The sequence below is a fragment of the Cladophialophora yegresii genome (assembly GCF_000585515.1).
Source record: "Cladophialophora yegresii CBS 114405 chromosome Unknown aczIN-supercont1.4, whole genome shotgun sequence".
Classification (NCBI taxonomy): Eukaryota; Fungi; Ascomycota; class Eurotiomycetes; order Chaetothyriales; family Herpotrichiellaceae; genus Cladophialophora; species Cladophialophora yegresii.
The window spans coordinates 2976961-3004328 of NW_006913048.1; the positions used below are offsets into that span (position 1 = coordinate 2976961).

The 27368-nt window shown below is 53.8% G+C and overlaps 10 protein-coding genes across 10 annotated transcripts; 7 read left to right on the forward strand and 3 right to left on the reverse strand.

Moving 5' to 3' along the window:
• Nucleotides 1-5: 5 nt before the first annotated feature.
• Nucleotides 6-2989, forward strand: A1O7_06425 (uncharacterized protein; the record flags this gene model as incomplete). The annotated part of the gene is made up of 3 exons (XM_007760427.1): nt 6-310; nt 367-2798; nt 2850-2989. The coding sequence occupies 3 exons, from the start codon at nt 6-8 to the stop codon at nt 2987-2989; spliced, it is 2877 nt and encodes a 958-aa protein (XP_007758617.1).
• A 537-nt stretch (nt 2990-3526) lies between these two features.
• Nucleotides 3527-6273, forward strand: A1O7_06426 (uncharacterized protein; the record flags this gene model as incomplete). The annotated part of the gene is made up of 6 exons (XM_007760428.1): nt 3527-3874; nt 3924-4125; nt 4205-4730; nt 5226-5659; nt 5746-5796; nt 5843-6273. The coding sequence occupies 6 exons, from the start codon at nt 3527-3529 to the stop codon at nt 6271-6273; spliced, it is 1992 nt and encodes a 663-aa protein (XP_007758618.1).
• Nucleotides 6274-6363: 90 nt separating this feature from the next.
• A1O7_06427 (uncharacterized protein) lies at nt 6364-9249 on the forward strand (the record flags this gene model as incomplete). Its single annotated transcript, XM_007760429.1, has 1 exon — nt 6364-9249. The coding sequence occupies one exon, from the start codon at nt 6364-6366 to the stop codon at nt 9247-9249; it is 2886 nt and encodes a 961-aa protein (XP_007758619.1).
• Nucleotides 9250-10380: 1131 nt separating this feature from the next.
• Nucleotides 10381-10662, forward strand: A1O7_06428 (uncharacterized protein; the record flags this gene model as incomplete). Its single annotated transcript, XM_007760430.1, has 1 exon — nt 10381-10662. The coding sequence occupies one exon, from the start codon at nt 10381-10383 to the stop codon at nt 10660-10662; it is 282 nt and encodes a 93-aa protein (XP_007758620.1).
• A 261-nt stretch (nt 10663-10923) lies between these two features.
• A1O7_06429 (uncharacterized protein) lies at nt 10924-11724 on the forward strand (the record flags this gene model as incomplete). The annotated part of the gene is made up of 1 exon (XM_007760431.1): nt 10924-11724. One exon carries the CDS (start codon nt 10924-10926, stop codon nt 11722-11724), a length of 801 nt encoding a protein of 266 aa, XP_007758621.1.
• Nucleotides 11725-12108: 384 nt separating this feature from the next.
• On the reverse strand, nt 12109-13826 carry A1O7_06430 (uncharacterized protein; the record flags this gene model as incomplete). The annotated part of the gene is made up of 4 exons (XM_007760432.1): nt 12109-12830; nt 12930-13017; nt 13086-13225; nt 13277-13826. 4 exons carry the CDS (start codon nt 13824-13826, stop codon nt 12109-12111), a joined length of 1500 nt encoding a protein of 499 aa, XP_007758622.1.
• A 1349-nt stretch (nt 13827-15175) lies between these two features.
• On the reverse strand, nt 15176-15813 carry A1O7_06431 (shikimate kinase; the record flags this gene model as incomplete). The annotated part of the gene is made up of 2 exons (XM_007760433.1): nt 15176-15634; nt 15685-15813. The coding sequence occupies 2 exons, from the start codon at nt 15811-15813 to the stop codon at nt 15176-15178; spliced, it is 588 nt and encodes a 195-aa protein (XP_007758623.1).
• A 1540-nt stretch (nt 15814-17353) lies between these two features.
• A1O7_06432 (uncharacterized protein) lies at nt 17354-18937 on the forward strand (the record flags this gene model as incomplete). Its single annotated transcript, XM_007760434.1, has 3 exons — nt 17354-17552; nt 17603-17965; nt 18021-18937. 3 exons carry the CDS (start codon nt 17354-17356, stop codon nt 18935-18937), a joined length of 1479 nt encoding a protein of 492 aa, XP_007758624.1.
• Nucleotides 18938-19408: 471 nt separating this feature from the next.
• A1O7_06433 (uncharacterized protein) lies at nt 19409-20702 on the forward strand (the record flags this gene model as incomplete). Its single annotated transcript, XM_007760435.1, has 5 exons — nt 19409-19628; nt 19691-20163; nt 20214-20238; nt 20353-20469; nt 20629-20702. 5 exons carry the CDS (start codon nt 19409-19411, stop codon nt 20700-20702), a joined length of 909 nt encoding a protein of 302 aa, XP_007758625.1.
• Nucleotides 20703-21656: 954 nt separating this feature from the next.
• Nucleotides 21657-26963, reverse strand: A1O7_06434 (uncharacterized protein; the record flags this gene model as incomplete). Its single annotated transcript, XM_007760436.1, has 1 exon — nt 21657-26963. One exon carries the CDS (start codon nt 26961-26963, stop codon nt 21657-21659), a length of 5307 nt encoding a protein of 1768 aa, XP_007758626.1.
• Between the last annotated feature and the right edge of the window lie 405 nt (nt 26964-27368).

The following is a 27368-nucleotide window of genomic DNA, read 5'->3' on the forward strand; positions in this document are numbered from 1 at the left end:
TAGTCATGGCGGCTTTTCTGGACAATTCCTACAGTCTCGTCCACCTGGACAACACCGCGGACCAGCCGAACCAGCAGGATCTGAAGACGCAGCTGGAAAAGGGCACGGATGAGACTAAGCTGGAGACTATGCGAAGGATCCTCACCACAATGCTCAACGGCGACCCTATGCCCAATCTGTTAATGCATATTATCCGTTTCGTCATGCCCTCGAAGAGCAAGCCTTTGAAGAAATTACTCTACTTCTACTACGAAATCTGTCCCAAGCTGGATGCAAACGGGAAGCTGAAGCAGGAAATGATTTTGGTCTGGTATGCTTGAGAGCGGTCGAAGTGTGCTGCATGGATATTGTACTGATCTCGCCCAGCAACGGGATCCGAAACGACCTTCAACATCCTAACGAGTTCGTCCGCGGCAACACTTTGCGATTTCTCTCCAAACTTCGAGAACCCGAATTAATCGAACCCCTCCTTTCCGCCGCCCAGACCTGCCTCGACCACAGACATGCATATGTGCGAAAGAACGCCGTATGGGCTCTGGCCTCCGTCCATCAGCACGCCCAGCACCTTATTCCCGATGCCCCTGAGATGCTCCATACCTTCCTAGTGGGAGAGAGCGACACAACATGCAAGAGAAATGCGTTTGCTGCATTGATGAGCATAAGTCACGAGAAAGCACTGGAATACCTGACCGGTGTCTTGGACGGGGTGCCCAATGCAGATGAGCTGCTACAGTTGGTTGAGCTTGAATTCATTAGAAAAGATGCGATCCAGAACCAGGCAAACAAGGCGCGATATTTGCGGTTGATCTTCGATCTGCTGGAAGCGAACACGAGCACCGTCGTATACGAAGCGGCAACCTCTCTAACCACCTTGACGAGCAATCCCGTAGCCGTCAAGGCAGCGGCTGGGAAGCTGATCGAACTCAGCATTAAAGAAGCTGACAACAACGTGAAGTTGATTGTGCTCGACCGGGTTGACCAACTGAGGCGGCGAAACGAAGGGGTCCTGGATGACCTTACCATGGAAATTCTGCGCGTTTTATCGAGTCCCGACCTGGATGTTCGAAGGAAGGCTCTGTCAATCGCAATGGAGATGGTTTCGAGCAAAAATGTGCAAGAAGTCATCATGCTACTCAAAAAGGAGCTCAGCAAGACGGTGGTGGAGCAATACGAAAAGAACTCCGAATACCGGCAGCTTTTGATTCAGTCGATCCATCATTGCGCCATCAAGTTCTCCGAGATCGCGGCCAGCGTTGTTGATGTTCTCATGGACTTCATCGCGGATTTCAACAACAGCTCCGCCGTGGATGTCATCTCCTTCGTGAAAGAGGTGGTAGAGAGGTTCCCCAAGCTCAGATCTTCAATCATAGAACGATTAGTGTCGACTCTGGGCGAGGTCCGCGCGGGCAAGGTCTACCGTGGCTCGCTCTGGGTCATCGGCGAGTATTCCTTGCAAGAGAACGACATCAAGGAGGCGTGGAAGCGCATTCGAGCCAGTCTCGGAGAGATCCCTATTCTCGCCTCTGAACAGCGGTTACTGGATGAGCAATCGAATGAGGATGGCGAGCAGAAAGACCAAGTCAACGGTCATGCAGCAGTCAAGGCGGCCTCTACCGGCTCTCGCAAGGTTCTGGCTGATGGCACGTATGCTACGGAGACAGCACTCACAAGCGATTCAGCAGCAAAAGCCAGGTTGGAAGCAGTCAAAGCGGCGCAGAAGCCACCGCTTAGACAGCTTGTTCTTGATGGCGACTATTACCTGTCTACGGTGCTTTCTGCCACTCTTACAAAATTGGTCATGCGCCACTCAGAGATCTCCTCCGACCAGGCCCGAACAAACGCCTTACGCGCAGAAGCCATGCTTATCATGATCTCGATAGTCCGGGTAGGACAGTCACACTTTGTGAAGGCACCCATTGACGAGGACTCGGTGGACCGGATCATGTCCTGCGTACGCGCCCTGGCAGAGTTTTCTGAGCGTAAAGAGCTTGAAATATCGTTTCTGGACGACACGAGAAAAGCCTTCCGTGCCATGGTGGAGGTCGAGGAGAAGAAACGTGCAGACAAGGATGCGGTCGAGAAGGCGAAGACAGCCACACAGGTGGATGACGTTCTCTCAATACGGCAGTTGTCAAAGAAAAGTGCTCAGGACGGCATGGACGAGATGGAGATTGACCTGGAGAAAGCGACCGGAGGCGATGCTTCCTTTGAAGACTTGTCCTCCAAGCTGAGCCGGGTAGTGCAACTCACGGGGTTCTCAGATCCTGTATATGCCGAGGCCTATGTCAAGGTGCACCAATTCGACATCATTCTCGACGTGCTACTTGTCAATCAAACGCAAGAAACACTGCAGAATCTCTCGGTGGAGTTTGCGACGCTAGGCGACCTCAAAGTGGTTGAGCGGCCAACCACGCACAATCTGGGGCCACATGATTTCCTGAATGTGCAATCGACAATCAAAGTGTCTAGCACGGACACGGGCGTCATCTTTGGCAACATTGTGTATGACTCGCCATCCGGAACGGATACGCACGTGGTTATACTGAACGACATTCATGCGGACATCATGGACTATATCCAGCCAGCGACCTGCTCAGAATCCGCCTTCCGGACCATGTGGACGGAATTCGAATGGGAGAACAAGGTGAACATCAACAGCAAAGCGACGAGCAAGAGCCTTCGGGAGTTCTTGGACCAACTGATGAAGAGTACGAACATGACGTGTCTGACGCCCGAAGCTGGTTTGAAGGGCGACTGCCAATTCTTGAGCGCCAATCTTTATGCACGTAGCGTTTTCGGTGAGTTCAAACATTGTCTGACGGCAAGAATCGCGGCTAACATCGGAATAGGTGAGGATGCATTGGCGAACTTGAGTATAGAAAAGACGGCGGACAACTCGATTGTCGGCTTCATCCGAATTCGGTCACGTTCCCAAGGGTTGGCCTTGAGCCTGGGGTCGCTGAAAGGTCTGAAGGCCGGCACCTATTGAAAAGCAGTCTTGATGAGATAGATGTCAACAATTGCGATGGCCTCCAGCTCCCGACTTTTGCTGTGGAGAGAAGCCTGGGCGATGGAGTTGAGTCTCATGCAAGGCTGACAGGCGTAAACAATGCAAGATACTCCGTACTTAGACAATGGTAGCGGGAGCGGCTGCAGGGGGAGATGCCGATGCTCGACATGCAACTGCTACAGTAGTCAGTGGAGGAGCGGCATGACGCTTCGTTCCGGGGCCGAGTCACTGCCTAAAGTAGTCGCCGTCCCAGAACTGCGATTTCTCGAATCTCATTCACCCCAGCCATCTTTTCTGCCAACATTGCCAACACTGGCTGCCAGCAGTTCTCTGCTCCATCATGTCTTCACGCCCTTCTTGTAGATCTCGCAGTACTGACTCAGACTCTCTGGCGGCTATTTCGTATGACATCCGTTACCCTCGAGCTTGACCGTCCGTGTCACCACCGTCATTCATACCCCGATGAACCGCCTTGCACTTCTCATAGAGTTTTCGTCCTGTTGACCAATCCACCTCATGGCACCATGGCTGCAATTAGCAGTTTTGCCTCCAGCGCTGCTCCTCTTGATCTCTGCCTCCATACCCCAGGCTGCTCCACAGAACGTAAACCTGCGGTGGCCGTACAATCTCGCGCCCGACTCGAAATACTACCCCGAAGATGAAGTTCTAATCAAGAGAGACATTGACATACAGCAGAAGTTACAAAGGAGCTCTCCGACTGGAGTAAAGAAGCTGAATGGTGACCCAGGCGAGAAGTTCTACATGGATTATTGGGCATTTGAGGAAGAGCAAGAGGAGGCTTGGGACGGTCATACGATTTGGTCGAATTCCACATTTTGCGTGTCCGTCGACCTGCCCGTCCGAGTACATGATGCTCACAAGGGAGGAACTCGGTTATTGAGGCACCTTCCAGGCTGGCACTTGTTTTCAAAACGAGCATTTCAATGTCCCGCAGGGACCTCTGCCTGCACATCCATTGACCGACCCAACAGCTGTTGTGCAGCAGGATACACCTGTCAACTCGTTCAGGAGTCGAGCTCCAGTGAGGGCGACGTGGGATGCTGTCCCAACGGTCAAACCTGCGGCAATGCACTTTCCACGAACTGCGCGAGTGGGTATGCCTCGTGCCCGAACAACCCAGGTGGAGGTTGCTGTCTGCCAGGATACGCATGCTATGATGTTGGCTGTATACAGACAAATACAGCGACCGCATCAGCCACTCCGCTGGGTCCGAGTACTACGACTGTGACGAGTTATACGACGGTCACGCCATCTCAGCCTACCTCTCCTACAACAAGCTCAAGGCAGTCAGCAACTCCGACATCGACCTCGAGCTCCAACGTCACCCCGCTTCCACCACTTGTCTCAACTGTCACGATAACCAGGACGGTGACGTCTTCAGCCTCGCTTTCCCTCACATGTTCCACGGGTTTCCGATCCTGTCCGGCGAGTCTCGGAGGTGGCTGTTGTCCGACAGACCGCGCGTGTGGGTCTGCCAATTGCCCTGCCTTGTCAACATCGACAACCTCCTCTCAATCGAGCGGTACACCGGAACCCCCGGTCCGACCGACCAGCTTGACAACGACGGTGGAAATTACAACCACAACGACCACGCCTTCGAGTTCCCTGTCCTATCCGGTCACGGGCTGTCCAACTGGGTTCTATGCCTGCTCTGCATACCACCAGGGCGGATGCTGTCAAATCGGGCGAGACTGCGACAGTACGTCCTGCCCTGCAGCTGCCTCCACAACTCTTGTTTCTGGATCGAGTCTCACGATTGTCGCACCCTCTGGGAGCGGAATTACCGCCCCAGGCAGTTTTCTGACAGGCGATTGTGCAAGAGGATGGATGACATGTGCGCCTGACGTGGGCGGAGGATGTTGTCCGAGTGGCTATGTCTGTGGAAGCGTGAGCTGTAATATTCCACCTGGAGCAACAAGCTCGTTGGGAGTGGGTTCAGGAGGAGAGGTAGGGAAGGAAGCGCCGATGAATGTTGGAATGAGGCTCAGTGGGCGTCGGATCAGTTTTTGGACCTACCTGACTTCTTGGACAATCATGGCCATCTTGTTCTGACGATTCGACTGCGCACCACATGTGGCGATGTGAAATTGAGGTCCAGTTGCAGTTCTACGGGATTCGGGATCGCTAGCTGGTAGTCACTTCTTCCTCGCATGCGTCTTTTTGACACGAACAAGGACGGTACATACGAACACAGCAACGCCACGGGAGCATGGAAGCAAGTCAAGATCATCTCCTCTCTAGTGTCCCGCCTCGTGCTTGGAAAATCTCTACATGGTACACTGAAAGCCACCCGCTGGATTCTCAACTGCGTTCACTACACGTCGCCTTTCTTCAAGGTCCACGGTCTGCAAGTTACCGGCGGGTCCGGCAGTTTTAGATTCTTTCTTCGCGAGCAAACAAGTCATCTTGCGATGTACTCAAGTCTTCATCCTTTCCTTCCTACCACATCACCAGTCATGTTGGGACCTTCCAGCGAGACAGGCGCGTGCAGCTTCTTTCCAATCGGCAACACTCCGCCTGTGGACTTGAGAGAGTCACTTCCTCCGGGTCAAGATGCGGCGATACTTTTGCCAGGCTGTGGTGATGTTCGTAACGTTCTCTTCACGAGCTATGTTCGACCAGCGAGAGGTGAGTACGCTCCGTTGCTTGGACCGATGAGGATCAAACTCCTCGTAGTAACTCATGTTTGATTTGACGCTGACCACACTCGGCAGACACGAGCAAGCTTGACATAACGTGCTGCGACCTGAACGGCGAAATCATCGGTTCGCTCCTCCCTCTACAGTGACAGCTGTTACTGACCCGAGTTAGGGCGAAATACCCTTGTTTTCACCCTCATTCTCGACGATGTTGATGGCCGAAATTCCGACCTGCTCTGGAACATCTACTACCACCCGAAAGTCGATGACGCGGCTCTACAGCTGCTGCGCAAGCAAGCGCAGAAGCTGGCCGGTCTGGTGGGAACCCTTGAGCAATGGAACAGCGGTCCTTATGGTGCGTCACTTCGCTTTTGCGGTCAGATCAGCTTCGAGGTAGTTGCTGAGCTCTGGCGTTTCTATGGCATTTGCCCTTCGCAGCCACTCCAGTATCGAGCGCAGCAGAGACGGCTCAAGGAATCGTGGGAAAGAGCACAGAAAAACAGACGATCATCCCAGAGCATCACAAACACTTCCGGTCTCCGCTCTGTAGCCCCTTGCGGTCTGCTCATGAAGGATTTCGACAAATTCGCAAAGCAGTTCTGATCGACTGGCGTGGCTCCGGATGACGAGAAGCTGGTCAGGAGTTCCATAAACCTCAACCCCATGTTCGGCGACTTGTAGGGACTCTTGACAATGGTGGGATCTACAGAGCCATTCCAGAGTTTCCATCTAGCTACCGCCTATGCGCCCCTGACAAAGGATTCGCCTCTGCGTCCAGCGCAGTCTGAAGGTAAGGATACAACGATCATCGCGAAGGCAGCGATAACAGCATTTCGGGCGTGGTGCAAGCGCTTTCGATCCGCAGGCCAGAGTCTGAGCCTCCGCTTCACCGTGTCAGACGCTTTAAGATTCTGTCAGGTACTGCAAACTTACAAGGCTCGCTCATGTGCCAATCTGCCGTTGTGGTACCGAGATGTCATGCACTACGAACCACTCACCTTGGATGCCATGCAATACCCGGTGGACTGCTCTGGTATCGCAGCTTTTGACGTTATCAACACCTCCAACCTGGTGGACTTTATCGGCTGCCTCAACCTGCTCGCGGCGACTGCTCCACTCCTTAAGAACGAAGGCTCGACAGTGTACATGGAACTGCTCCTGTTACGAGATGAGAGCCTACATGCATATGCGAACGACATCATGTGTGGAGACATTCCCACAATTTCAGCACTGTTTGGCCTCAACCTCATACAGTACTGGAGCAATGTCTCAACATACTCGCCCTATGCCGAATGTGTCCTGAAAGCCCTCAGCGACGCGGACGCGAAATGTCAAGGACGATCCATTCTCATGTGGAAGCGCGCCAACTTCAACAATATCGATTTCGACCCTCAAGAGCTGGCCCAATTTGTGTATCAGATGTCTCTGCGGATGTTCCACCACGAGAGTAAAGCCGCTGTACGCGCTAAGACTTGGACCCAGCTCTTCCGACATCCTGCCCAGCACTATACTCGCGCTGGATTCGCCATCATACTCAAAGTCATCAGAGAAAACCGGGTGGTAGATTTCGGCGTCTTCATCGAACAACTGAGCACCCTACTCAGTGATGATCGGCATCTTGATATGGGACCTTGTTACCAGCACTCCTTGTTTGTGCACTTGCACCAGCTTTGCCTTTTCACGCCTGCCATGTATACAGGCAACTGGGACGGCACCATGCTTAACCTAGAGGCAAGTCCACTGCAGAAGTGGCTGAATATACCAGCCACGCTGCATCTGACGTTTGTGGTCTCGACACCGAAAATGGCTCTGTTTCACAAGAGAGTTTCCGCAGTAACGCCTGAACTTCATGTGTACCAAGTCACTTTGCGAAGTAGTGTGACTGGCCAACAGCATATCCTTCCTGACATACAGCTGGGCATCGGAAGTGTCCGCACTACCGGGATTCGTCACACCGAGACCTTCACCATGCGCGTGGAGTTGAACAGCCGAGATCCGGATATGGTCGTCTCCCTCCTTGTACCTACATGCCTCGTATTGCAAGATGCCGATCTATCGACAGTAGTGCTATTCCATTTGATCGCAACCCCAAGTTCACAACGGCTCGGCGGTGGTTCAGATAGTGATCTGTTGATTCACAGCCTCAGACTATCAGACCAGGACGTATTCATCACGAAGGATCCGCCCAACCTGGCCGGGTACATGTTGGCCACGGGCTCGGAAAGCCTCTCAGATAACATGTCACAGATGGTTACGACCTCCAAAGCGGCACCGACTGTTCCCCGGGCCCCAACGGTCACGTTCCAAGCGATCTTCAACAGCCAGAGAAGCAGGATTCAGCAGCTCTACACCCGTGTCGACTTGTCATCAACAAAGGCCGCAGATCTGTTGTGCTCTGGAGCGAAGGTACAGATCAAGCAGCAATCTAGTTTTGTTGTGGAGCTCCTCATCGGGTCAGGACCTTCATCATTTCAGCAAGACATCGAAGTGCCGCTTCCTTTAGCCGTGAGGGCGAGCAAGCTCAGGATCGCACGCGCGGCTTCATATGTGGAGATAACAGCGCCAGTGGCCTCGAACGCCTGGCTGTCGCGCCGGCCGGAGTCTGCATTTCCAATTTCACTCCGTAGCGGCGATCCAATTCTTGACAGACTGCCGTACGTTCATTTAGACTGTCTGCCCATCCTGGACACTCGAGATGTCGAGATGATGGAATGGTTAAATGCACACGTCGGCTCGATGTTTTCTGCCAGAGAAGCCAAGCACTTTGAGCAATTTGAGCAATTTGCCACTTCCGGCGGCACGACGGATGACCTGCGCTACAACTTAAAGACCATACTCCTCGACGTTCTCCGTAACGCTGCGGGTTTCGGTGTCCGCCCCAGCCCGCAGATCGTTGCCGTTGGCAGCGGACCTCCTGAAACAGGACAGAACATGTTTCTGCTCGTCTCAGCGAGGGCTCTGAAATTAGATCTCTCGAGCTTGAGCGTCGTGCTTGACGCGGCTATGGTGCCGGCACCAATCCTCCTCCCGCGCCCGTTGCGCATCAAACTCCTGCAACATTCCGCTGGAATGGGCATTGCCTGGGACATCGAGCAGGCGACTTTCCGAGCCTGGAATCATGCCGTTGCCGCGTTCGTGGAGAGGGGTCGCGAGTGGGAGCACGGCCCTGGATGCGAATATGCAGCTACCGGCGCATCAATTCCACTATCGGTGGAAGCTGGCAAAAGCCCTGTCTGTTCTTGTGGATTGGGCAAGTTTCCGGAGGACTACATGCCAGAACTCCCCTTCTGGAAAGACATAGCAAAGTACTGCGTCCGTGTGGCTATTTGCCCTATCTACTATAGCCCACTCGTCGAGGAGATGCCCGATTTCACCGCGGGTGTCGGCTGGGTCTCGGAGGAGCAGTCGACGCCCGAGAACACCGACGATGTGCGTCCACTTTGTCGGAGTTGCAAAGCTGAGGCGTCAGCGGAGAGGAAACTCCTGAGATGCGCCAGATGTAAGGCTGCGCAGTATTGCTCGAAAGAATGTCTAGGCCGCGATTGGAAAGAAGGAGGCCACAAGCTGAAGTGCGTCTGAAATCCATAGCAGGGGAGGGGTACGGCACTTTATTGGACTTGGTGGATTGGACCTTATGTCGACCTCAAGGTGTTGGAAAGAGGAGATGGAGAGACGGGCGGAGGAGGGATGGACTGCCACCCGTCGAGAGCCGTTGGAGACAAGCTCACTCGGCGGCAGCCAAGCTTCTTACCCAAGTACGTTGTAGAGACACTTCAGTCACGACACCTTCATCATGAACACTTATGCTCGTGCTGGAGATGGTGGAGTCAAGATGGGCTGAAATGAGCCGGGTGAAGACAGTAGGTAACATTGAAGCACCAAGACCACACGCGTACGGGCCAGCTCACTGGCGCCGGCTTTCTACAGTACACAGTGATGTGTAGGTACGTTGCAGGACTGTAAAGGAGAAAACAGCGAATCCGCGATGTTACATAGTACTACTACATCGTCGCTTCGCATGCTCAGCCCCGCTTGCTCTCGAACAGTTAAGCGAGAGGCCGATGAGGGCGAGTGGCTCCTTCGTTCCAGATTACTGTACCACGTCACCGACTGCGGACGTGCAGTCTTCCATGTCCCATGCGGCGCGACAGGATCCATCGCTGTTCTGTGGTGGCTACTGAGCCAAGCTGCGGATTGCTGTTTCGGGATCATGACTCGACCAGGCAAGTGCGATGTCTGCAGGAGGCGTAAGGTCAAGGTGGGTCGTAAGGTCTCCGACATTCACTCGAATGCTTATGCTCTTGACAGTGCGATGAGAAACAGCCGGTCTGCGGTGCTTGCAGCAAAGGCAATCGTTCTTGCACCTATACCGCGGGGAATGGCCGATTCGACGGGTTCTACCAGGTGTACCGAATAGACCCCGTCGGACAAGACAGGAGTCCCTCCTCCAGCAGGAGCTACTCTTCAACCCAGTCAAGGAATTCTGGCAGAGCTAGTCAACCCCGGGTGCATGATACTACTCTCACGCTCAGACCAGCTGCCTACGTTCCCACGGGATCGAGCACGAGCACATCCTACGGATCCGTCGCATGGCCTGGAAGCATTGACCCAAGCGGAGAAATTAATGGGGCCAGCAATCTCGTCCGTGAAGCCCAACTCTGTGGCAGACCAGCAAGTCTCGTCCTCCGCTGGAGAAACCTGTGCGAGACCATGCTTCCTGGGGCCCCCGAGCCTTACGTCCTTGGAGAGTGGCTTGAAATCATTCCACAGCGGATAGGGCATAGTGAAACATTCGATATCGCCCTAGAATGTCTCATTACCAGCGCATTGACCTACGTCAACACAACCGAGCGCAACCTGGCCGAGACATGCGCCTTGAATTCGAGGGCCCTGGCTCGTATCAGAGCCATGCTTTCCAGAGGGGAAGAATCACCGAAAGAGCAGGACGACATTCTTCTGGCCATCTCTTTTCTTTACGCGGCCGAGGTATGAAACCACCTGTTAGCACGGTCGGCTGTGACCATGACTAATCCATGGTACTGGATAGGTTTTCCGAGGAGTCGACACTGTGAACTACAAGATTCATATGCGCGGCCGAGATGAACTTCTGGCGAACACGACCAGGCATGGAACGGAATGTAGCGAGATATGCAGGCAAACCTTCTTCACGAGTGCACAGTCCGGCGTAAGTAGTGGTTCAAAGTCAATGTCGACTCATTCAAGGGGGCTTCCCGCTGATGTTCGGGCTAGGACATGACCCCCATCCTGGCCGGCAAGGACTCAATCTTCGATAAATCTGCCTGGCTTGCATTGACTGCGCCGAAAATCTTCAACCCAGAGTACCCCGATGCCGAACGCGTCGAGGAATACCTGTCGAGATTCCTGGTCCGTCTTCCACGATTAGTCCGCCTCGTTCGCACGGCAAAGCAAACCCCGAATGACGAGATGGCATGTGTAGAGGCGGTCTCGCTGGCCACACATCTCTACCTCGACACACTAGAGGATTGGATCCAGCGTGTCACGATGATGGACCTGCTGAGGACTGTCCCGACCACTGAGCCATCCTGCGTGGCATTTACGGCGAGGTCATTGGAGTTTGCCTCAGCGCGGATCTTCAAGCGGATCGTGCTCTACTGGCGCCTGCGCTGTCTCGTGAGTGGCTGTATCCTCACTCTGCTCCAAGTCAGACGGCACATGCCCGCTTCCGCTGCCGCCTTACTCGACAACGTCGACGCGACCAGCGTGCAGAGCCACGAGGAGCGCGCTGCGGAATGTATCGTCATGAGTGTCCAGTGGGCCATCATCTCGCCCTCGCCGTTCCCCGTCTATAAGCTGCTGGTAGTCTCGCCGCTGATGAACGCGTTTGGCGTGTGGATGCGCTCGGCGCGCCGAGCAAGCAGCGTCGCCGATGCACAAAGAGCAAAGAACCTACAGCTCTGGGCCGTCGATCAGATCGCGGCGATTGGGAGGACCATCAATGCGCAAGAGGTGGGTATGGCCCAGCTAGAGGCCATGAACACGATCTTGATGGGCGGACCATTACCAGGTTCTTGAATCTGCAGGTACACTGAGAATGTAGCACAAATATGGCAGTAGATCAGACATAAGATATATAACGCCTCACAAGCCAATCTTAAATCTCAAACCCTGTAATACTCTGCGCATTCAAGGAGATTGAAAAGCTCAACGAGCCGAAACTCCTGTCCGCTCGTCTCAAACCATGACCATGAACCAGGATCTTGACCACAACGCCATTAACAGAGTGTCGACAAGTACTGGAAAGCCTCTCGTTGGCGACCGCCGACAATCGCGAGTCTTCATTCCGACATCCCCAGCCACTCCGTGATTGAGTTGACCTCGAACTTACGTGCTCCGACGATCGCCTCGGGACCCGTGGCATTAGCGACAATCGGGAGTGAATCTCCCACCAACTTCACTTCAGGAAGACATCCCAAGCCACTCCTTGATCGAGTTGACCTCGAACTTCCGGGCCTCGACGACCGCCTCCGGGTCCGTGGCATTCGGCCTAAATGCCTCTGCACCATGACTGCCCTGCGAAATGAAAAACACCCGACTGGCATTCCGGTCCGCGCTGGGCTGCCACCCGACCAACCCAAACCCGACCGCACTACCCGGGTCATACATGCCCTCGGAAATGAGGAGGTGCGTGGTCTTCTGCAGCGTGGTCTTGTCGAGTTTCATCTGCTTTTGACGCCTGAGGCCGCCATCGATGGCGTCGATGCCCCACATCTTCTTGCAGCGCGCCTGGTTGATGTTCTTGGCGCTTGTGTCGGGGAGGTGCGGGCCGAAGATGGTCTGGGCGGTCGCGTACACGTTCCGCGAGTAGGGGACGTACGTGCAGATGGCGTAGTCGAAGGGGTTGCGGGTGGATTTTTCCTCGCCTGGCGCGGTCAGGGTGGCGCACGTGGCGCCCTGGACGTGGAGTTCCCATGGGATGGCAGCGCCCAGGATGTCAAAGGTCGTGGTGGCAAGAAGGGTCGCGTTGATGACGCTGTCCATGGGGAAGGCTGTGTTGGCGGCGTTGTATTGCGCGGCGTGGATGTATGCAGACAGCAAATAGCGAGACACCACCTCGGCTTGGGAGGTCGAGTTGACGGGGTTGCACAGCTTGAGTTGTTCTTGGATGCCGTCGAATTTGCCTTCAAGAACCCTTGGTCAGCTATTGCATTACACAGTACGGATCGATCCCTTCTCAAGAAAAGAGAGGCGGGTGGGAATTTAAGTAGGCAAGTACGTACCGGTCGCCACTCGATTCCGCACGTCCGCGATGCTGGTCTTGATCTTGTGCGCTGCTTCGGCTGAGAGATCGTTGTAGACCATGTTTGCCTGTGATCGTGCTCAGCGTTAGCATATCAATCGGATGGGGGACTCCTAGTGAATGAATGTTGACGAACCCAATTTGCAAAGCCATAGACAAGCGGGTCCTTTGGATCCGTGATCGCGCCCTCAATGAGCGGAGAAGAGGCGACAGAACCGAAAACAATCTCTGGATAATGTGTTCGGTACATCGCCGCCAGGGAACCACCGTACGAGGCTGTGCCGCGAAGTCAGCAAGGTTTGGCACAATGGTCTCATTCCAGCCTACCACCAAAGGCGATGACTTTTGCGCCCTTTGCAATGGGATTGGCGCCCGCAGTGAGCCAAGTCAGGAACGCCACGCCGTCGGACAAGACGTTGTCCAGAGTCATGGCGTCCATCTTGGACGTCTCCCACGTCGCGGCCAGGCTGTAATTCAAGCCGTACGGACAGCTCGCGCCGAAGTACCGGTGTTCCAGGCCGACGGCGAGAGCTCCCAATTCCTCCGCATACGTATACACGGCCTGGTACTCTACACACGAGTACGCATCTTCGGGTGACTGGTAGAATAGGATCGGGCCGCCGGGTTTGTAGAACTTGTCAATCACCTGGTACTGTTGGAGGAAGGTCGTGTTCTTGTCGGTCCAGTCGCCGTTGAACTTGTCGTGGTGGACGGGCTGGGGGAAGAACTTTGTCGAGCACAGTTTTTGCCCTGTGGGGATCTTGGCTGCCGCTTGAATGGCACTCTCGGGTGGGATGTTGACCTTGGGAATGCTGGCCGCGGAGACGGGGCTACAACAGTAGAGCAGACACAGGGCCTTGGTGATGGCCTTCAACATGGTCGGTGACGGTGTCTTCTTGTCAGGGCGGGTGATGATGGTTTAGGAGAGATGGGTTTGGTTAGTGTCTTCTTCATGTCGAAAAGACGTCCTTGCCCACGGCTTTATAGAATCTCTTGCCCGCAGGCAGATTGCGTGTGCCCCACAGCTCAGCTTTTAGCCCAGTCATGTTCCAATGGGAAAAAATGCGAGAGACAAGCGGCGTCATGGCTGTGATGTTAGTGTTAGGCAGACTTGCGCAGATCGGAAAGACTTTGGCATTCCCCTCGTGTGGGCAAATCGAGTAGCAGAGCCTCTTGCCATGGCGGCGCTCTCAAGTATAGATTGAAATTAACAAAGCCGTTTACAAGTACCCGAAAGGGACTAGACTGGCACGACTGGGGAAGGACCGTGCAAAGCAAAGTGGCGATGACATGACGGATCTTCAAGAGGACCAACCTGGAGACACGTGGGGACGAGGGTCTGATATCTTGCAAAATTGACGTGACATCGCGATCTTCAATATAGGGCAACGGCGACCCATGGAGACGGCACCCACGGGGGCTGATATTTCGCAAAATCGCCTTTTTCGGATTAGTGCGATGTAGGTCGACGTTTGAGGTAATAGGTGGGCCGGCACCGAAGCAGGCGGCCCCGAATGCGAGCACAGCTCCTAAGTACAGAAGGGCTGCACCTCTGACAAGCTAGCTGGACAGACCATACGACCTGCTTCTTTCCCTTCTAGCTTCGTGAACTCCTTGAGGGTTGCACTGTGAAGCTCTGCTGCGCTTCTCAGCCTCGAGGTGGGTATGCTTAAGGGGGAAGTACCAGGCACATAGTAGGCACACCCACATGGAAGAGCGGCTAAATATAGTTAGGTAGGGGATCGCGGTTGACTGTAGATTGTCGCTTCAACTGGTTCTTTGGCCAGCGTATACCTAAGAAGCTATAGTTAGATTTCCTCCTCCAGCGCCAAAGGCTAATGATATTGTAACCTCGTCGCCAAGGCCAGATCTATAGCCCTGACACTCCTGTTGGGATGCCTTTCCATCATAGCTAACAGCGACATAGAAGTCGAGGGGACCGAACCCGTCCCTGCCAGAGTTGTTTAGCTCTCAGAACTGTGCCCGTACTGCAAGTCATCTGCATCGAGACGGAACCGGCCGTTCATATTGACCCCTTTGGGGCCGCTCCTGAGATCGGCGCAAAAAAAAGTCCTCTTCGTTCAAATCATCATCCACCCAAGGTGATCTTGCACCTCCGATCGAAATCACACGCCGGACGCCAATGCTCAAATCACTGTCTTCTTGTATGTTTGTTTTCTGTAGTCAGACCCTCAGGATTCTTTCCTGCACCTCAAGACGCTGCCGTCATTGTTTGTGGGGAGGTTCCATATCTTCGTATTCCTTCAGTTTGGCATTCACCATCTCCAGCGCATGTCTCTTGACCATCTCCTTGTCTTCGCGCACGTCCACCTGTAGGACGTCCCACTCGAGATCTTCCTCAGGTTCTTCAAGCGTAACCATTTGACTGTGCACCATGTTCTCCTTCATGTAGTGGCCGACCCGAGCGGCGACTCTTGCCTGCAAGGTTGACTCGTCCACCTTGAGGTAGACAAAATGGACCTGTACGGACGGGTGCTCGTAGTTCGCGACGCGGATGACATCTCGATACTTTCGTTTCAGGGCAGAGCATGTGACTATGACGGAGTTGGACGTCTGGAGTTTCTGGATGGCGGCTTCTCGGAGGGTAATCAGCCAATCCCATCGGTCGGCGTCTGTGAGGGGGATGCCTGAGGCCATCTTTTCTTTGTTGGCGATCGGATGGAACTAGCTTGCATTAGCCAAGGAGTAGTCCCGATCACGTGGTAGCAACGTACATCATCGCCTTCGAGATAGGGTAGTGACAGCTCCGTCGCAAGGTGCTGCGCGACAGTCGTCTTTCCGCACCCTGCAGGGCCGGTAATGATCCAGATATGTTCAAAGTGCTGGTCAGACTCGGGTTGCATGACTTGGGTGTTTATTTTGTATTTCGGAGAGATTGGACGGTGAGGGTGTCGGAAGGAGTGAGGTCTTGGAGTTCGCTCTGTCGACAACATTGTGAAAGTTGGTTAGAGGCCGTGAACGAATGATGTCACCAACAAGAATCAGCGCGACAAGCGGCGGTTGAATTCGGGTATCACGCGAGCCAAGTGAGCAACAGCAGATACGGGTATGAGCGCGTGGGGTGGAAGATAGTACAGAGAATGAAAGGGACAGGCACGTACTGGGTTGGGAGTCTGGCACAAATATAGATGCGGCTCATAGAGGGGTGAGCAGGCGTGGGAGGGTGAGAATCGCCGTCAGGATCGACGAACTCGCCGGTGGGAGTGGCGGTGAATCCGTCAAGTGAAGCGCCTTCAAGAGATGCGAGAACGGCAGGAATCCACGAGTTCGCACAAACCTGGGATCTTGAACTCAGGGTGACTGTGGCCCGGCTGTTACCCCACACCATACACCCAGGGCGGGCGCGGGCTCGCACGACTGCCGGATAAATTGTCTGCAGTCTTCAAATGTTTGACTTGCAGGGTCTGAGAGATTAGCAAATCAGGTCGCGTCATCGAACCGGTACCGAGATGGCGCCTGCACGATCGGTGCATGGGCAACTATTAAACTCGAGATAAGCCTCGAAATCCGGCCAAGCAATCGAAAACCAGAAAGTAAAGAAAATTTTGGAGAATTGTTATTGTGGGGTGGAAGCTGCAGAGAGTCGGCAATTGAGGAAAGAGTGAACGTCGGATGTACAAACCCGACAATAGCCGAGCAGCAAACTCAGGGCTAATTGGGTGCGGTGTCACAGCCTTGCAGTCGCACAGGCTAGAGCACAGGGAGGGCAAGTGTCCCCGAGGGATGGTCAGTATTCACCGAATCCAGATGGAAGCAGGGCACAGTGAAGCGAGAGGACTAAGGGAGAGGGTTGGAAGGTTTATGTCATCGCAGGTAATACTGCCCTGGCTATGAGCTGGAAACGCGGGCGCAATTGAGACGTATTACAGCATCGGTGCAGACATCCCTTTAGCTCAGTGACACACAAACGTAGTTCCCTTGTCGTTGAGGCTCAGTCACGATGGTGAGGAGGCTCTAAAAACTGAAAAACACTTTGGAGACAAAGCTTGGCATCTCCAGCCGACCAGCTGCCATCCGTGCCACCTTGTTGCCGCTGCGCAAACGCTGCTCAATCCTCCATGCGTATTTGCCCCAACAGCAATCTTCATCTTCAATTTCCAGAGATGTAAGCCAATGCGAAATTCCTGCGACACATGCTCGCAGCATGACCTCCCTGTTAAGATTACGTCAATTCCCCATATTTAGACACCTCCCTTTGCGTTCCTCAAGGAATATCTCGTTGACGTGCCGTGGTAAGTCCAGTAAACAGCGAGGAAACAGCCAGCTGATGGTGTCTCGCAGGCAAAGCCATTGACCGAGAGGAGCTGTTTCAGTACACCAATGGTCGATTTCTGATTCGGGATCAACAACAACGTGATGCTCGTTATGTCAAATTTGACTTAGATGCTCTTCGGGCAATTGCAGCCAACACCGGCCCGTCGGTATCGCCTGTCCGAAAAAATCGAAAAGTTCGAGGGTGGATTCAGCAAAGCATTACGCTTACACAGGGCGGATGGAACAGAGCTCATCGCGAAGATCCCGTGCCTCAATGCCGGCTCCGCCAAATATACGACTGCGGGGGAGGTCGCTGTTTTACAATACGGTATGAGACTCCAGGTTGCCACAATTATGCCAGTGTCTAACCAATCGAAGCGAGGGAGCATACCGACATTCCAGTACCATGCTTCTACGCCTGGAGCGCTGATGCTTCAAATCCTGTTGGGGCAGAGTACATCATCATGGACACGGCTTCCGGTGTCCAGCTCTTCAGGTTGTGGGACCGCCTTGAAGAACAATACAAACTGGCCATCATCCAGAAGTTGGTCAAATGGGAGAGTCAATTGATGTTGATTAAGTTTCCAGCATATGGCTGCGTGTATCCTCGCCATTTCTTACCAGACAACGAGAGGAAGGCGGACCTTCCGACAGACATCGATCAATCCGGATCTTATTGCATTGGTCGGCCTTGTGACCCTGCTTGGTCTGGTGTACCCGAAGATGTCACCCTAGGACCCTGTATGCGCATTTTCTGTCGCGTCTATGTCTGGCGTGTCAAGCTGACCATCGTTAGGGCTGTCTCTCACTGATTTTGGAATTGTGCTTGCGAAACGAGGGATCTACTGCATCTCACAAGACGGGAAAGGCGTTCACACCGGTAGCCACCGTGGCACACCTGCCGAACACATTTTCTTGCTCGAGACCACCATTAAAGTCATGGAAGTCCTCGGCACCCACTCCGACCTTCTCCGTCATTCCAAACCTACCCTCTGTCACACTGATTTGCACATGGGCAACATTTTTGTCTCGGAAGACGATCCTTCTCAAACCTCTGCAGTCGTTGACTGGCAATTTACGCAGATAGGTCCTATGTTCTTGCAGGCACGTTGGCCCGTTTTTTTGACGCCTCCAAAAGACTACCAGGTTGGCATCGTCAAGCCCAGGTTACCTGACGACTATGAAGACCTGGACGAGGAGGGAAAGCAGGAAGCAGACCACAGGTTCGAGCAGGCCACGACAGCCAAGGCCTACGAACTAAGATGCTTTCTGGACAACAAAGACGCGTACGATGCCATGCACTTACCTCGCGTATACCGGGAGCTTTTCATGCGCTATGGGAATACGTGGGAAGAAGGGCCTGCGCCCCTGCGCGCGTGCCTCCTTGCGATCTCCAATGCCTGGGACGAGCTAGACCTGCCTAGCGAATGTCCGTACACATGGCAAGCGGCAGACATCCAGAAACATGAACAACAATTCGAAGAATACCAAGAATGGCGTCGGGCAAGAGACTTTGCGGAGGAATACCTCGGCACCGATGCAGACGGCTGGATTCCCCCGGAAATAGATTTCAACAAGAAGCAAGAACAAAACAAGGCACTCTTCGCTCTATACGCAGAACAAATGGCTGGCCAGATGTCCCAAGAAGAGATCAGCATGATATGGCCATTCCCTTCCACAGAGCCTGCTCGATCTCCTTTTAACACATGCTGAGGGAATATCATTGCTTAAGATCTGTTCCCGTGTTCGCGTCGACTAGAGCAAGTTCGATAGCCGAAGTGACAGAACGTTTAGCTGTATTCCGTACAGCCACATTGCCGTTGACCAAACTATGTCCCGTTAGTTTGCTCTCGCCGCCGTAGAGCGTAGACTCGTAGCCTGACGGGCGTTATGACGGCGGACTTGGGGGAACTCGGGGGAATGTCGAGCGAGGCGCTAGACTCTCTAACCATTCCAACTTGGGATGCCATCTTGGCGTTCTTCTGGGGAAGCTGCGGGCTGCTGCTCACCACCTGCGAATTGACGGAGGACTACGGAGTACTGTGTACGCCGGCGATTTCAGCTAAGCGTATCGACATTCCCACCAGGCAACAGCTTACTCTGTACACCGAGCTGTTGTCGCTATACACCGTCGGCTTGATCTACATCCTTTATCTTCGCCCAGCCCACCCTCCCCCCGTCATCATGTCCGCATTCTTCTTCTCCACACCCGTCGACATAGATATCGTCCTCGAAGATACCGATGACCGGCAGACGGTCGATGTCAAGCTCGACAAGAATAGACGCGAGAAAGCACCTCTGTATCTAGATGGAGAGTCGGTCAAAGGCGCAGTCACAATCAGACCGAAAGATGGGAAAAGGCTGGAGCACACCGGCATCAAGGTCCAATTCATCGGCCTGATTGGTATGTCATTCTGAGCCCCTGGCTTGTCTGCTGGATACAGAGGTTGATCTGGGTGTACACAGAAATGTTCTTTGATCGTGGAAATCACTACGAGTTCCTGTCGTTAGGCCAAGAACTCGCGGCTCCTGGCGAACTACAACACCCACAGACCTTTCCCTTCAACTTCAAGAACGTCGAGAAGCAGTACGAATCATACAATGGCATCAACGTCAAATTACGCTACTTCGTCAGAGTCACTGTGTCGAGGAGGATGGCCGACGTCATTCGGGAAAAGGATATTTGGGTCTATTCGTATCGCATCCCACCAGAGACAAACAGTTCGATCAAGATGGACGTCGGTATAGAAGATTGCTTACACATTGAATTCGAATACTCGAAAAGCAAATACCACCTGAAGGATGTCATTGTCGGCAGGATATACTTCCTACTGGTCCGGCTGAAGATCAAACACATGGAGCTCTCAATTATTCGGCGGGAGACGACAGGTGTTGCGCCCAACCAATATAATGAAAGCGAGACATTGGTCAGATTTGAGGTATGTCCGCCCATGACTTTGCCTTCCCAGGGACGCTAACCCTTGCTCAGATCATGGATGGCTCGCCGTCAAGAGGTATGTTCGAACTTGCATTGTCGTGGTCCCCTAACGCCCACGACATCCAGAAGACGCTCAGTCTTCATTAGGTGTGCAACCCGGTTTGTATCCAGGTGTTGACGTGAACTCTAGGCGAGACCATTCCTATCAGACTCTTCCTTGGAGGCTTCGACCTAACCCCGACCTTCCGAGAGGTCAACAAGAAATACTCCACCAGATATTATCTCAGTTTGGTCCTTATTGACGAAGGTACGTCTTGACGTCTGGGTCACTTTTCTATGCTTTCACAACAGAGCGGCGCCATGGGGAACGGGCCCAACTTGATCTTTCTGGTGATGTGTTGCTCACACGGCCTCTATCTAATGCCGTATCCACCCCGAGTTGGGGTTGTGTCGGCAACTGAAGCAGCCCCGCTCGGCTTTGTGTCCAAACCTGCCGACTACTCCAAGACTTCGCTGCTCAAGCTCACACCAGACGCGTGAAAACAGCCCTAGGAATTGATAGGCCCGACACTAACGTGTTGCATACAGATGCCCGTCGCTACTTCAAACAATCAGAGATCGTGCTCTATCGGCAAGCACCAGAAACTGCGCCGCATCTAGCTATCGACCAACCCGGTATAGGCGGAAAACCACCTGCAATCACTCCCCCAACACCTGCTTGATTCGGCTCCAGGCCTAGGAAAATATTATTCCTCATGTACATCGGGGAAGCCACCAAACAACGCCGTGCGCTGCAACCCTATTGAAGTCACCAAGCCGGGCAATAGGGCCCCTATGAGGCGAAAGCGCCGAATGATGGGCGAATGACCACCTCCGGAACGCTGTTTCCCATGAGCAGCATCTGAGTAAACCCGTAAGTCGGGGTCACCAGGTACCGGCGTTGATGGCCTCTGAAAGTCGGAGATATGGCCAAGTACAGAGCACACTGCATGCCTAGGTGACCTCGTGATCGCGCTTGCCCTGGCACTGGAAATTCGCCTTGCAAGTAGCTATCCAGGCCGAGTCAGGAAGTCATGCCGCGGGTGCGGCTTCTGGTTTGTAACGGGCAGCCGCAGAGCCTGTCTCCCTTGTGGTCCATAACGGGATACTAGCCACCGCTTGGAGATATGCCGCCGAGGCTACAGTAACGCACCTTGTCCTCTGGTGACGAGCATGTGTCGAGCCATTGGGGGGCGGGCAGGACCTTTGAATAATCAATTCACCGAATCCCACGATCATTGAAAGATCTTCTTTATTCTATGACTTGTGTCGATTCCACTATCTGGGCTCGATAGTGTAGTGCTACTGACCTACTTGGCGAACACCCTCCCTTGCACCACTTGCGCCTGCGTATCACACGTGTGAGTCTCATGCTCAACATCTCTCAGCATGCCAGATCCGGCGCCCGTCCTGCCCGGTTGATACATACTCCTCGGTCGGTATCCTTCCCACACGCTACTCCAAGCCAGAGCCAGCAAAGCCCCATCCCTCGGCAACCACGCTCTGCCACCGCTCCAAAGCCTCCTGGATGCCCACGCCGGGCTCGTCGTCCTCCCACGCCCGCAACCCCGGCCCTGTCAACCGCGGCAGCCCTTGCCAAAATTTCTGCACGCGGAGCATCAGGCCGTAGAGGACGCGGAGGTGTTCTTTGCCGTCATCATCGTCATGGTCTGACTGCCTCTCATCCGATTGAGTAGTGAGACCAGTAAGACGTAGGCTACCTAGGCTACCCCGAGTTTTGGCCTGGCTTTGCCCCTTGAGTGAAGATATCATCTCCGCCACCGCGTAACCATTACTCCGCAGATCGACGAATTTGGATAAGATGACTTGGAGTTCGACTTGTTGGGGCATTGGTGGTGGCGTGAGGCTCCGTAGGCGCTGGTCCGCTAGGAAGGTCTTGAGTGGGTGGACCACGCGCAGGATCAGGTAGGGCGCGGCTGCGGAGGCGAGTTTGAGTTTATCGGAGGAGGACATTGTTGTCACTGGATAATTGTCCCGTTCGCCTCCATCGGCCGTCGCGTGCTGCGGTTGCGGTTGCTCGACAAGCTCGAATAACGCTCTTAGTGCGGCGTAGCAGAGTTGTCTGCGCACAGCGAATATAGGCCTGTGGACGCTGCCGGGGCGCACGCGCATCAAATCTTTCAGCGGCTCACTGTCCAGATCGTCGGGTAGGTCGTTGAACCAGGGTTTCGCGAGCAGAGACGCCTTGAATAGGACGAGGGCGTATTGCTTGCAGGCGTCGTCCGCTTTGATGGCGTCGACTGTTCCGAAAATGGGCACGATTGCCTTGTGCAACCGTTCGAAGTGTTCGATGTCGAAGGTCTCGTCTTCGAGGATTCTGTCCACTTTGTGCTCAGGAGCAGGGGGGCTGGACAGGTCACCAGGTTGGAGGATACTCACGGCTACGGAAATGATTTGGGGCCCCAAGGTTTCCAGCTGGGACAAGTCCCTTGACGATTTGCGCTTGACATGCTTCTGCAGTGCTTCAAGCAGAACGGCGGCAATGACGGTCGAGATTCGCCACAAGGGCATCTCGTTGTTCGTTGGGATTCGCGTGTACTTTGTGCTGACAACGGCTGAAAGAACTGGGCATGCATCTTGTACAGCCACTGTCTGGACGAAGTGGTCATCATCTGCACATTCCAGTGTGAGATCTCGAAATTTGTCCAGACACGCGGCTGCGAAGGCAATGAATGATGGTCGTTGCATCGATTTGGACACCGCTGACTTCTTTGGGTGAAGAGCGACTTTTCCGTTCTGAATATTCAGCACCAGTGTCACCAGCCTTAGCAAGGATCCCGAATACTTCGACACGTCGTCCTGGAGGAGAATTTTCAAGATTGCTAGACAGTCACAGGCTTCCTTCTGCTCGGGAGCCAGCGTCTTGACATCACTTGTGTACGGGGGATGCGTGCACAGCATGACTCCTCGCTCAATCGAGTCCATCAAGGTTGAAGTTTGACCTTGCAGATATTTTGAAGCCGCCACTGAACTGGTTTTGTATGCCTCAACAAGGACATGAGCATGTGAAGCAAAAGCTTGCTGATTCGATGGCTCGCCACCTGCCGAGGGGGATTCATATCGTATATCGGCGGGATGGTGGCTTGCCCATAGCTGCACAGCAGGCCCGACTAGCTCTTCGCTGGAGACTGGGAGGACTGCTAATGCTGACAAGAGCTTTGATAGATTTGAGAAAGCCAGGAAAGATGCGGACACAGAGTTGGTATCTAGTATGCTTTTCAAGACGTCCATGATACACAGCCAGGTATTCTTGAAGCCATCATGCTGGGCGATGACGCCGAGACTGTGACAAAGAAGCTGCGTGCATCCGTCTGTCAGTTGGGCTGCTGACGCCATCCATGGCTCCTGATCTGTCTCGGCTGCGGCGGACTGCAGGATGCAGTACCGAATCGTGTCGAAGAGCCCGAGTCTAAGGCTGACAGCCCACGTGCTTGGGCTGAGATGTTCGCTCGAAGCATCAAGCATTTTCAGGAGAACCCTGATCGCTGCATTACGTACGTCTGCACGCTCGTCTTTGCACAATTCCACCAGCTCGAGCAGAATGTTGCTCCAAATGCCACCCGCAGGGAGGATAGTCTGAGTTAGGAGCTCCTCATCTTCAACATGCAGGGTTGGAACAGTCCTGACGTCTATAGGGTCGATTTTGGTCAAGACATGCGACGCAAGACTCCACAGCACAGTAGTACTGGTAAGTGCCACATTCAGGTCGTATTGCTGAGAGCCAAATTGACGGAGTAGGTGGGCGAGGTTCGCGAGCGTTGTTGTATCAAGCACGCCGGGGAAATCAGATGCGATCAGCTGTATAGACCTGAAGGCAATGCGCAAGATCTGAGCTGTCTGAGCGTCCTTCTCAGCCTGCTCGATCGTGGCATTGCCCAGCTCTGGTTTGTTTTCTCCTCTCTTCGAAAATGTAACGGACAGGATTTCCAAGGCGACAGGCCAACAATTGCTCAGGGATTCTCCGCTATGGCTGAGCATACTTTCCAAGGCCTCGAGAAGCCGCTTGTGGATCTCCAGCTCGACCGCGTCATGCTTCCCGCCTCGGGTGTCGTCGAACGCATCCAACTGTTGCAACAAGGACTTCAAGCACTGAAACCTGATGGCGTCTACCTCTGCTGCTTCGAAACGCGAGTCGTCGAGCAGCTTCACGGTTTCCATGGAGATCAGGTCTAGAATGCTGGCTGCCTGTAGTCTGTAATTTGCTGCAATCATAGTATCCCGAGACAGGCGCAGTAAACGATCTCCAATCAGTACCCATGAGCAGGCCTGCTCCGTAGATGATGCGAACCTGTATAAGTTGATTCGTGACAGGTCACTGAGTTTACTGAGGACAAAGCCGACCTCCAGTTCCAGTGTCTTCGACTTGGTCCATAGTCCAGACACGCTCCGGGACGCCTGATGTCCCGGCCGCGCACCCAGTCTTCCGGGAGTCGTGGGAGAGGCAATGGTTTGCTCAGTAGGCCTTGGGTTGACGACCTCCACATCATGTCCCAGGAGACGGAGCAGGGCTTGCACGATCTCGGTGAACGAGTCTGCACCAAAACTCCTTGTGCTCTCCAACATCCTCTTCGTCGCTGCCTGGACAGCAGCAATTTCTGACGCAAGAGTAGTGTTCCCGTCATTGCCTGAAGCACCAATTCTTGGGCTCCCCGACTGTGAAGTCGCAGCTATCGTCGTCGGCATTGCAATCAGAGCCTCGATCGCCTGCATAGTTTCGATCAGAATGAACCAGGCGTCTTTCTTGAGAGTTGGCCCAAGTGCGATCCCCAGATTTAACAACGCCCGAAGGCAGAGTAGGTGTCTAACATTCAAGGGAGAGCTATTGCCCTGGAATGTCGGAGTGGGAGGAGGTTCAGTGGGAGACTTTAATCCGTTGCTGACATCGCTGTGCTCAACATCCCCGACTCGACTACTCTTCGGAGTTTGATAGCTTGCTATGATACTGCTGGCTTTCGCGGGGATAGAAGCCTTAGCCAAGGTGGTCAGCAATGCGTCTCTGGGTGTAGACAGCTCAAGGACACCAGAGACTTGGGCCAACTTCTGGACAGATCGAATCAAGGCGTGATAGAATTCTGAATCCATTGCGGAGTTGAGAAAGGTTGAACAAATGGCAAGCGCTGCCGGCCAGCAAGCTTCGATCATATCGGCAGAGGTTCGAATCTGAGCTGATAGCCGGTGATTTGCCAGCGTCAATGGGTTTATGAGTCGCTGGTACTTCTGAGATGAAGAAGCCGGCCTTGTTGGCTTGCGGCTAGGTTCATCGTCGACTCGGTCTGTGGCAGAACTATCTCTGCGGCCCATTTCCGAGTTCTCCCGTTGAGAAGCTCGACTCGGAACGCTCAAGGGCATGACAAACTTCGACAAACCGTCACAAAACGAGGATACACAATCTAACACCAGAGTGTAGATATAAGTGCTAGGTATTGCTGGAGCTATGGTCTTGTCGGGTTGATCCATGAGAGGAACAGCTATCAGACTCCATTCCGCGCTGAGACCAGTAGTGCTTGAAACCTTGGAAGGTACGGCTGTGATGGCGCCACCAAGGCCCTGAGCCTCGATTGACGCTGCTTCCTCGCTCTTGGGGTCGGTTGTGCGTTGAATGGGCACAGTTGACTGGCGTCCGAGCCCGATCAGAGAGGGATCTTCTGCCCCAATCCGAACTAACGCAGACATGAGCTGACCAACAAGCTTGAGGGGCTCCTTGCCACTGTCGAAGATGGCAAAGGTTTCTCGCAAGACATTAAAGTCCGAAAAGAGGCTGCGAAAGAACTCCAAGTAGAGACTCCTTCTCCAGGGTGGATTTCCATCTTTCTCCAATGCACCCACGAGAAGAGGGACAACCTGGTCCACTTCGTGTTGGAGGCCTTCGCCATGGGCTTGAAAGATCAATAGCAGGATTGATAGCGCTCGAGCTGTGATACCGAAATGATCCTTTCTGACCAAGCTACGTGACAAGCCTTGGAGGAGATGATCCGACCATTTTGTCTCGGACTCTCTTTCAGACTTGAGAAGTGAACCATGGCTTGCTAGGACTGTGTGTAGGGTTTCCAACAGAAAGGCAGAAGGCAGGCTTTCGATTTTCAGAAACCGGGGCTTTTGCTGAGCAAGCAGCAGACAGAAGTCTTCGAACAGGGCGATTGCGTCGACGGAGAATTCGCCCCGTTGATGACGGTCTGTTGGGGTCGGACCCTCACCGTCACCTGAAGTCCTCGTCCTGTCCTTCCTTTCACTATTCTCAAACACCGTGGAGACTAACTGTTGAAAAGTTGCCGCAGCCGTGTTACTCACCACAGCAGTCTTGGTAGATTGAAGGACCGCACATAGCTCCAGAATCCGGGCAAGGATCTCGCCACGAATGTCGTCGACATAGAGTTGTATCAGTGAAGGCAGGGTTTGCAGCACTTTGAGCTGGGGCTCATATCCGGCTCCTATCGCATCTTGAAAAGCATCAAGTAGATCAGGAAGCCTTGTTCGAGGGACAGCTTTGCTCGCCGTCAGCCGCTGTAGGCACGCAGTCCCAGAAGTTACCAGTCTGGCATTCTTGGATTTACAGGCGAGAAGAAAGGGCTCAATAAATTGAGGTTTGCGGCACAGGTCACCGGCCAGCTGAGTCTCGGACGTCACCGATATGGCTTTGATGTCCCCGAGGGCTCGCTCGGCAGCTGCGCGGACATCGTTGTATTTCCTTTTCGAGTCCGATATCAAATTCGTCAACTCAGATTGAAGAAATGCATGTGTCATCCCTGCCACTTCGCCTCATCATGGTGGAGAGGGCTCGGGAAAGCGAAGCAGTCAATGAACAGGATGTGCGATTTGAAGGCCGAGTAAGAAGGGCAGGCCACATCCAGGGAATAAATCGCAAGGGCAACTGGTTGGAGTGGAAAGCGTGTCCTGTCAAAAGAGGCAGTGAGCCATTACGGTGAGCCATTACGGTGGGCTGTTTGCCCCCGGCGTGTGTGCGTCTACAGCTGCGTGGTCCGCACGACTCAACTTCGCTTCGTCTTGTGGGCGCCTTGCATTTCGGTGATCACGAATACGAGGACAGCTTCTATGCTGTCTCCACAGATCATGATGATGATTATCAGGCACAGACCCAAAATAGACTGCTCCTTGTTGCAGATCCGCTTCGAATTGTGGTTCCTTGAA